The sequence below is a fragment of the Syzygium oleosum genome, unplaced genomic scaffold (genome assembly GCF_021117445.2).
Source record: "Syzygium oleosum isolate NSW1041296 unplaced genomic scaffold, Sole_v2.1 Sole_v2.21, whole genome shotgun sequence".
Lineage (NCBI taxonomy): Eukaryota > Viridiplantae > Streptophyta > Magnoliopsida > Myrtales > Myrtaceae > Syzygium > Syzygium oleosum.
The window spans coordinates 6,311,980-6,322,829 of record NW_026607505.1 but is presented as its reverse complement, the minus strand read 5'-3'; the positions used below and the strand labels follow the sequence as shown (position 1 = coordinate 6,322,829).

Below are 10,850 nucleotides of genomic sequence, written 5' to 3'. Positions count from 1 at the left end.
CTTTCTGCAACACATGGGCCTGTCGTTCAAGTTAGCCACTCCGACCAGCCAATTCCGTCTCATCCAGACATGAAGGAAAATATTTTTAGGTAATTGTGCGTTTTGAAGCGTCAAATGCAATGACTTCCGTAACCTGAGGCCGCAAGTGATCTACTTTAACTGACAAACGAAGTTAAGAAAAGTATACTTAGCTGTTGCATTACGGAGAAGAAAGATTGGATTATCATTTCCAAAACCTCTTTTTTATTGCACATTTATACATGTGTGTGTGTGTGTGTGAAAATAAGAGTAAAATGATGAACAAAGAAAGAGGTTCAGGTTCATGTTTGTGTAGCTGAAATCTATATCTTCCCAGTCTGTCTCCTAATTGAAAGCCTTACAATGCTGCGGCAAACATATAAAGCGTGCTCAACAATTTTTTGCGTAATTCTCCAACGAATTTACGAAAATCTAGCTGTTTGTTCAGTGCACGAGAGACCAAGTCAGTGGCGCTTGATACATTAAACAGAAAACTTTGGTGCATCGCGAAGCCTTCAACCGATTTTGATCAGCTCCAGGACAACATAGATTTCGCTTGCAGGCAATCTCCTAAAGCTGTCAGACTGTCGACCCACACAAAAAGGGGATACTGTTATGCTCCAAGAAACAAGGTCTCATAAGCATCATTCGACATGAACCTCTACTACCAGCCACTGTCCCGCTCACCTGGTGATTACTACTTCTACGACAGTGGTTTACTCATTTCTCAAGATCCATGTAAGCAGCATGATTCCTTGTTTAAAGCTTTTGATTTAGATCATACACAATGAACTGACACAACAGCTGATATGGTATCTCTTTTTTACGCGCAGCTTGGGACCCTAGCCAATATCCAGCCTACTAGAAGAACGCGTAGCCGCATGAGGCTTAGAAGCACAAATGAATAATGGATAAGACGGAAACAGTAGATATCGTGTTGCTTCAGAGCATTTGACTCCTTTTTCCCACCATTGTGGTCTGATGTATCGTAAGAGCAGTCTGGAAATGGGACTTCACTACTCACTATACCTGCATATTCCAAATAAACATCTAGTCCACGAGTATTGGAGAGTGAACTATTACCGTGATGATATGTCTTAAGCGAACATGCGAGAAGATTCTTCATTTATTATGGAATATGCTCACAAGGATGCCTTTGGTTTACTTCCGAAGCATCATGACATCTTAACCCAGTCGTCACTTGTCATTTTGTTTCTGCATTGTTCGTATTCCTTGACCCAGTTATTACCACTTTTCATTGACTTACCCCCTTCTCGTTTGGGGCAAAAGTGCCGATCTTTTGATTTTCTTTTGCGCTTTCTGCACGGCCCATCCGAGCCACTTCGGCTCCACCCCAGATTCTACTCCTGTTCTTCCTCTTTTCATCGACATAATCGCCTCTCTTTCTAGGCATAAGCAAATAAGCATTGTCAGTCAATGTCGGCGCACCTCTTTGGAATTACTTTTGGAGACTAACCGCAGAAAGGTTTTAGACAGTTCCGAGGAAGATTCATATCGTTCTGTTTTATGTCGTCTTGTCCTAAGTTGGACAAGTGGATCAAATTAACAGGAAGTAGCCAGTGCAAAAATTAAAGAAAAGAGAACACGAACTAACTGAGAACAGTAGTGCCCAATGTTCACTATATTCACGAATTATATTTCTCAAAGAACATCAAGTTGACAACGTGAATTTGGGCATCTACGTTCATCACAGAGCCAAATTCTTGGTTGAGAACATTCACAAGATATCAACAAGTTTCTTCATATCTGAGTTGTCATTACCGATGACAGAAGTAAACAACTCAACCAGAATTTTATGATATCTAACAAAGTCAACCTATGTAGCTAGTATTTACAAAACTCAGCAAAATTATGCAATGAAGCTCATTTATCCTAAGTATCTACCTGATAGCGACACAGTGAGCAGAATTGAGCTCATTAAATCCAAATCACAAAATAGGTTGCTGACACTACATAAAACATATAATTTATTCAAACCAAAATGTGAAAAAAAACATAAATCTCAACGCGCTAACTATTTCCAATGAAAATTTTGCCAAGAGATCAAATGGAGTTGAAGGATCCCATCGATGGAATGACTGATGAGGGTCAACGGAATCGGGGATGCAAGGAGGAAGGCGTCCTCGTTGACCTCGACTAAGAATAGACCTGATCGCTGAGCGGGCCGGGATAGGCTGGGCCTCAACTTCTCAAAATGGAATTTGGCCCAACCAAAATGGCTTAAAGCCCGTCGGGCTGGCCCACTGGGCCTCCGCACGTCTGCCAAGTCGCGGGCCGACCCGCAATGACTTGTCGAGCCCTCGCACTTTGTGGGCCCTGCATTTGCGTACCTTAAAAAACGTGAAAAATGTGTGGTTGGACCAAAAGATTTCGTATCATCTTCAAGGGGAGGTGAGTGATGTATCGTCTCCGACATACATTGTTTTAGAGATATTTCAAGCTTTTCAAACTTGGAATTACCTATATATATATAATGGATTATACTATCATGTAACAATTTACATATGAAATATGTGTATATCCTATAGTAGAATTGTTTTGGATAAATGTAATGTGATTCACAACGTATTGGTGACTAATCACCCAACTTATGGGTAAAGGTGTAGGGGGAAGTTTTGTCCGGTGAAACCATCAATTTCGCCTTTTGGCCAAATCTTAGGCCTTGACTTGACGGGTTCTCCAGCCCCGCAGGGATGGCAGGGTGGAAGTTTTGAGGCCATCTTATTATATATAGTGCATGCCTCCTCTTGCTCCTAGTTAGATTGTCTGCATCCACTCCGCAAGGTCTTGCTCCTTTGACTTCCTCTTCAACGGGACATGACCTTTCTTATCATGACAAATCTTTGTTAAATAACTTCAGTGAGAACCAAATACATTATCCACAATGAAAGTTACGAGCGATTATTGGTCATTACTCAAAGTTCAAAGATGGAAATCAGGATTAGGAGACTGATAGACAGGTTTATTCCCACATACTTTCCTAATCTTTCTCTCACTGGTTGGTAGGTCACCTAGGGGAAGGGGTCTTGTCGTTCCGGAGAATCCAGTTACAAGAGATCCTACAATGGAGAGTTTTCGCCCTTTCTAGAAGAAAAACGAAAGTGTCTAGAGATGCAAAGAGGTCTATCAACGAGCAAAGGATCTCGCTCGAGAGAAGGAATTCAATCCCGTCGAATGCGATGAGGTGGAAGACATCGCATCATAATATTAATGGCGCACTTGATGTGAAACAAGTGTTTAGCCACTTAGGGTGGTTGGAAGAAAATATAGCCAATGTTTAAAGAACTACGGAGTCATGAAAACGAAAAATTGTTATTGCACCCGGTGCATATATGCTCGGTGTGGAGACCAACATATCCAACGATCATTTGTGCCTACTGCTAGGTATGCACGCAATAATATCTCTGTTTAAACGGCCATCATCCCTAGCCCCAGGCCATCTCGCACTTGAACTTCTCCAAAGTTACGATTCTCAGCCAAAGTGACCCAAGCCGCGAGCTTTCCCAAAAGAAGCAGTCAAAGGCAAAGACCGAAAGCCAGCATAAACGAATCACGAACGCATCCGGTAAAATTTCCAAGAACGCAGTTAAAAAGGGGGTACAGAACAAAAAAAAGACCAAGACCGAAAGCAGCCGAGTCTCCACGACAGCCTCGAAACAGTGCACGAGACACGCCGAGAACCATCCAGGTGTATGGCGATCACAGCAGCAGCAGAGGACTGACCGATATTGTTATTGTTCTGTAGTCACTGTTTCACGTGACTCCCGATGCGGGGGAAGAAGCTGATTTGCTCCGTAACAAAATTCCGCAGAGCTTTTGATGACGATGGGATGCTTCCTTCCCTCTCGTCGCATGCACATGGCGGGCTCTCGGGGGGCGTTGCCTCTGGAGAGCCTCCACGTACGCCGTGAGTCACTGTCTCCGTGAAAGGATAGGCAATCGACAGATCGCGATCTTTTAAAGAAAGATGGGGTAGAGAGGCAGATAGATCTTAACGTTAGGTGCGCTCGCTCATGTGCGAGTGCACCTCCTTTTCCTCCTTTTCCCTTTTCTTTTTGCGGGTTTATCGATTAATAATACGTGATGCTTTTGGAAGAATCCGAAAGCTAGGTAGGGTTTTGAAAAGCAGGGTTTCGGGGGCATGCAGGATCTTCACATGTGTACGTGCATGATCGTCTCCAGGGTCTCTCTTCGATGCAATGTGCCGGTCTCGCATTCAGTGGCGCCAGTCTGTGGATTTCCTTTTCAATGATATATAATATGGTATGGTTGATGAGGCAGTCAAGAAATGGGTTATATTCCATTTGCTTCGTTTGATCTTGTGTTATGCGATCATACGCTGCTTACATGTTTTCGTAAGTCAGGGTATGCCATGGCGACGTAGCTTGCACGTCCAAGGAGGAATACCTAACTTTGGCTTTCAAATTATTTTCCGCTTATTGGCATCGTGCGATTTGTTGTTTGTGCATGGGATGTATACTTTATTGTCAATCTTCTCTTATTGAAGTAATCGGGAACATCTCGACGAAGTTTTAGATATTATAATCTCCCCATTTGACGGGTTGAAAGCACGAAGAGTTGCTTTCTCTTGTCGAATGCAACAAAGGAAATTATCTTTATCATTACGATTACAATACTGTTGCTATCGTCGACTTTCGATCGGTTTACCATGTCACGAGTTGAAATTCCCCTAGCCATCGCGAGTTACTAAAAGTATCGTGATCGACATGGCGAACCAATCAAAACCGAGGATGGACGAAGTGGCTTGCGTAGAGTTTCTCTCGTGGAAGATCGTGTCCCATACACATCCTAAAAGGCTCGACGAGCACATGCACATGCACATGAATTATCATATCCCATTCAACGAGCTCCCAAAGTGGCCTTGAGACTAGTTAGGAAAATTAAAGATGTCTATGGGTCATTATTGCTTCCAAAAGAAGCCTCAGTACACTCTCCTAATCTCTATCCTCAAGCTCAGCACAAAGATTAGCCTCCCCAGCTAACTTCTAGGTCAGAACTTTGTAAAAAAGGGGGGCACGATCTTATCCACTTCCGACAGTAATGAATGAATGCTGTGTACTTCCCACCCAACGTTTTGAATGTTCCTAAGGGTCCTTCCTTGCTACTTTTAAGCAGTGTCATGGTTACACCTCCCCTATTTTTTTTTTGTCCTTTTCCCATGAAGGGTTGACGGAGAGCTCGGTCAAATGTCTTCCAAAAATGGAGGGATTGAGGGGAAAGCGGATTTTCCATCTTCTTACATGTATTTTGTCTCGTGCATTTGCTCTTTATGGGAAGAATCGAGGCTAAAATGGAATCTCAATTTTGGTTTGCAACTTTTTGTTTTTTTTACTATTCAGTGGAAACCCTTTTTGTTGGAATGAGTATTGGCATTCTTGGAATGCCCAAATGCACGTTCCATATGTTGAAGGGATTATGAAAATTCATTACCTGAATAGGTAATTGATGGGTTTATTATAAGATTGTCACTTACATGCAAACGGACGAAACATGAATTTAGATATATGAACGCGATTGTAACCCATCAAATGGATGACTAGCTAGTCGAGGAATAAATTGACAATTGTCATGTGCATTTTTCAAGGAATTATTTTTGTACTTATGGGAGAAATCGGATATTGATTATGCTAATATATTTCTGCAATCCCCTCATTTATCTCTTTAATATGCGGAAAATGGATAGGCTTTCCTCACCATTCCTTTTCTCTTTCAATTTAATTGTTCTCCTCTTTTATTCTGCAATAAATTTTGCACCATAGTGTAGACATATACAAAAGGGAAAATAATTTCCTTTATCAAGGACTAAATCTTGAGCACATGATAACTATCATAGCAACTCGTTATACCAAATCAAATCGATATACTCCACAGAACATAGGCTTTTTAAAACGATTCCTTTCAATTGTACCCGCGTGTCATGTTCAGAATGAAGTTAAAATGCATTTTTTTATCGAATCATCCGTAAAATAAAATTTATACGACATTGGAAGAAATGATTTGTCGAGGTAAGCAGAACATCCTCCATCTCTCGTAATGTCACGCGTGCTTCATATCATCTCGTCTTTTATTATTGATCGATAACGTGAGATTCATATAATCTAAACATCGAGATGCACTGAATTTACATGCGCGCGGCGACCCCAAAGCCATTGGTATAATGCCATACACTGCATTATTACCTCTCTCTCAAAACCGATATTTTTGACCGCCGCATACACTGCATTATTACCTCGCTCTCAAAACCGATATTTTTGACCGCCGCAGTGACTTTCTATTACCTCTCTTTCCCACTGCATTCTTAACCTAACCACGGATGAACCGAACCCGAACAGAGTTAAGGCCAACCCCTTCATCATACACAAACCACCCCCCACGGCAGATTAATTTTTTTTTTTGGACCGCCACAGTAACTTTTTTTTTGTTCGGTCAAATCCGCCACAGTAACTTCGGGATGTCTCTTCCCCGAAGCATTTTTAACCTAACCCTGACCACGGTTGAGCCAAAACCTAACCAGGGTTAGTCCCTGGCGCTTTATATGCCCACCACCACCGCTTGCTTCAGCTTCTCCACCACGGGCCTCCCCCCATCCGCCGCCATCTTCCGCCGCCAAAATGATGATCGGCGAGTCCCGCCACCCTCTCCACCCCACGGTGCGCATCCCTCCTCCGTGGCCATCCCTCGACGATCCCGCCGACGAGATCCTCTCCCAGTTCGACGCCGACCACCTCGCCTCCGCCGCCGCTGCTAGCCCGCGCTACCTGCAGGATATCATCGCGGCGCTGCGCCGCCACCAGGCCGACCCGGACTCCGACGGCCCCGACTCGCCGGTCGACCTCTACACGTCCGACCAATTCCGCATGTACGAGTTCAAGGTTCGGCGGTGCACGCGGGGCAAGTCCCACGACTGGACCGAGTGCCCCTACGCCCACCCGGGCGAGAAGGCGCGGCGGCGCGACCCGCGGCGCCACGGGTACTCCGGCGCGGCCTGCCCCGACTTCCGGAGCGGGCATTGCCCGAAGGGAGACGCCTGCGAGCTCGCCCACGGCGTGTTCGAGTGCTGGCTCCACCCCTCGCGGTACAGGACGCAGCCCTGCAAGGACGGGCTCAACTGCACACGGCGCGTCTGCTTCTTCGCCCACACGGCCGAGCAGCTGCGCGTCGTGCCCGGGCAGCAGAGCCCGCGGAGCGTCGAGTCGCTGTCCTCGTCCCCGCCGGCGTCGCCCATGTCGCTGTCGCTGTCCCGGTCGCCGTTCCGGGCGGACCCGGTGGCCGAGATGGTCGCCTCCCTCAGGAACTTGCAGCTCGACAAGGTGAAGTCCATGCCCTGCGGCGGCGGGTCCAGCTCCGGGTCGCCCAGAGGCCCCAGAATCCGACCCGGGTTCTACAGCATGCCCACGACGCCGACCACCCAATCCACCCCGACGGCGCGCGGCGGGATCGGGTATCTCGATTCGTGGGAGAGCGGGTACGAGGAAGAGCCGGCGATGGAGAGGGTGGAGTCCGGCAGGGACCTGAGGGCCAAGATGTTCGAGAAACTGAACAAGGAGAGCTCGTTGGATACCGTCCGACCAGAATCCGTCCCGGATGTATGGTGGGTGTCGGACCTGGTCAAGTGAGAGCGGGATCTTTGTCTACGTGTTCCCTCTCTCTTCATTGTAAATAGGATCTGAAACGGAGGAGAGGGAAAACAGGGTAAACCGTTAAACGATTTCGGACTCTAGCTACTGTACATATATATGGTAACCGGCGGCCATTCGATGGCATGCCGAAGCGAACTTGGAAGTTGGTTCCAGTTCCCAAAGGAGAAGAAGACGATGATCGAGAGAGACAGAACACAGAAGGTTAGGCGACGTTTCGTGTTCGACGAGGGCCCGATTCCCAAATTGCAGAAGGTCTCCTGATTGCAGGTTGATTCCACGTTCCGTTCCTCGATCGTTTCTTGTTTGTTTTTTGGATCGACTGAAGAAGAAGAAGAAGAAAAGGTCGCAGGAGCCATCGTCGATGGTCATGTCCTCTTGATGCAGCGATCTTGAAAAGGGTTTTTTCTATTCTAGTAATCATCATCATCTGGTATCGTGACTCAAAAAACATGTCTGAGGTTTTAAGATTTCTTTACTGATTCTGTCTGGGTATATATTCGTCTGGAAGAAGAAGATCATGGTCTACTAATTCCTCTTCGGTTTTGTTTTTTTTTTGGTCGGTTTCTTTTCTCTGGCCAGAACCCATCCAAAGCTTTTTGAGTTCATGAAAGAGTCTATCGTTACTGAAGTGATTTCCATGTGTGGACTGTGGGGAGTTCATGTCTGTAAGATAAAGATTTCATTTTTATAATGCCAATTTTCGTAGTAGGGTTTTCATTTGTTTGTGGGATTAAATATTTTTGCCGTCCTTCAAAGTTCTCTCTCAAATGTGTGTTATGAGTCCGGACGCGCGAAAATATCATGAACCGCCGCGGACCGAACCGGCTCGGATGTAATAATACAAAATGTATTACACTCTGATGCAAAATTGATTTTGTGGAAGAACAAAATGACGAAATGTAGATGTAGATTTCGAGGATAAAAACCGAGTCAAAACACTATTTTAGTTGCTTTCGAAATTATTTCAAAAGTTTTAAACTATCGATAAAAAAATGTTAATAAACAAATTACGGATTTTAATAAATTAAGGTTGGTGGAAAAATAGTACTTTTAAATTTTTTGTAAAATAATCGTTACTTAGTCAATAATAAAAATTTTAATTATTGATAATAATTTATATTTAAATATATTTATGAATGTTATTTTCGCGAAACAGACATATGCTAATTGTAAATTTTTCTTAAATGTAGATTTTGACATATTTATTCAATGTTGCGCACGAGCATAACGAGGTGCCAAAAAGACTAGGTTTTTTTTTTATAATCCGGACTCTCGCACTGGCCGTGCTACAAGGGTCCGATCGGTCAGGCATCAATCGGAAGAGAGCTAATCTGATCCTACAAATTAGCCTATAAGTAAATTAAGAGTATGATAAGGCCATGCGATAGAGGGAACTCGAATTTGAGACTTGGGACCCAAGTCCTACATCCTTACCAACGCAGCCAACCTCTTGGAGGCAAAAGACACTAGTTTACACGTAAAGAAAGGGAGGTGATGATTCATGTCGACGGTGGAGGGGACAATTCAACAAAGTTTGGTTTGAGTAATGTGGAGAGTCTTTACCGCTATGGCTCTTTTGGGGGCTCCCTCAATAAATTCTCCAGTTCGGTCCCCCATTAAAGAAGGGTGTCCCGCCCTCTCTTTTGACAAAATAAAAATTTGGATGACTGTGAGAGCCTACGATGATGGCGAGCTCTGCTCAAATTAAGCCGTGATTATGACTCTCACCGAACATTCTGCCCGAGGGCATGGAACTCCTATGGCAATGTCTAGGGAGATTGCCGACGCCGGTCGCCCCCTTCAATCCTTTCGATTTTCAAGACTTGGCGACCATAAAGACGGGGAATGAGATCGTATTTCTATTGTCCTCCAAGAGATCCGCACGTGGCATGGTCGAGATCACTCGAGCCGTGATGGAACGGGACCGGACAAATAATTTATGGCGAATGCCCTTAATTGCATCGGCGATTTTCCAATTTGGGATCCGTCGAAAGGCGATGGAGAGGAGGGGTCGCGGGATTATGAACCCCGACGAGATCATATTAAATGCTTAATGACTCACTACGTACCCTTGCGAGCTTAAGTAAAGTTGTCATCCGAGTAGAATTTACCAATTCAACGACCAAAGGTAGTGGAAAGATTTTTTACCTTATCATCGCAAATTTTTCCACAAACCGTCCGGCCTATAATTGGACATCGGATTCTCCACTACTGTCATTGTCGAAGGAAGAATCTCAAACTCTTACCCAAAGATCCCATGAAAGACCAAGCATCATGTAAAATTCAATAGACAAGAATGTACTTCTAGATCATGGACAACTTCACTACCCGACGATGGGTCGAGTGATCCAGGACTTGATTTTGCAAATCAAAGATCACAGGTGCAATTCTCCAGCCTATTTTCAGTACGAAGAAATCCCGTTGGTGTTTAAATAATTATTCTACATCGCTTAACAACGTGTTTTATATGCTACTATTATTCCTGTGGCCTCTTATCACTTATCAGTTTAAGCTTTTGAGTTGAACCTTTTAATATGGTATCGGAGCTGGTGCTATCCCTTTCACAAATGTACATCCACAAATTGATCAACTTAAGTTTTTTGATTGGATTGTCTAACACATGGGCTTAGGTGTATCGCCAATCTTGGCTTTCCACTTGCAGCCGGTTGGACTCTAGATATGGGTTCGCCCAGTCTGCAATTAATGCTTAATTGGTGCCTTAAATAGGGAAAAGTTGTAACTTAAAATTTTATGGAGGAAATTCTATATGGACATAATCTATGGGTGATTTGATGAATAGAACTAATCATCGTGGATGAATCACTCAAAAACATGGGTGAGACCTAATGTGGAGTTTTACGAATTTTTCCGAATGCGATTGACTCAATCTAGTAGACTCAATCTATGCAGTACTCGCCCCCGGGCTCTTTCGATGCCCGGACACCACGTGGATTCGAGAGTTAAATTGATGAGGACGACATTATTGGGCTCACGAGCCAAGAGTCGTCCTTTTCATATGTTTAGCGGTGAAGTGAACGCATCATTGCAGAGTCCCAAGAAGAGGTCCTAGTCGACCCTCGCGAGATATTCCAACAAGGGTTCGTGGAAGATGCCATTGCTTTCTCTCCCTATCTCACCTCTGGACCAGGA

General features: G+C 44.5%; 1 protein-coding gene across 1 annotated transcript; it reads left to right on the top strand.

Moving 5' to 3' along the window:
• The first annotated feature begins 6,612 nt into the window (after positions 1-6,612).
• LOC115671311 (zinc finger CCCH domain-containing protein 20-like) lies at positions 6,613-8,401 on the top strand. The gene has a single exon (XM_030592846.2). The coding sequence runs from the start codon at positions 6,672-6,674 to the stop codon at positions 7,674-7,676; it is 1,005 nt and encodes a 334-aa protein (XP_030448706.1). The 5' UTR covers positions 6,613-6,671; the 3' UTR covers positions 7,677-8,401.
• The last annotated feature ends 2,449 nt before the right edge of the window (positions 8,402-10,850 follow it).

Bases quoted from the DNA above. Each gene is read 5' to 3' on its own strand.
- LOC115671311 (XM_030592846.2), top strand. From the start codon at position 6,672: ATGATGATCGGCGAGTCCCGCCACCCTCTCCACCCCACGGTGCGCATC.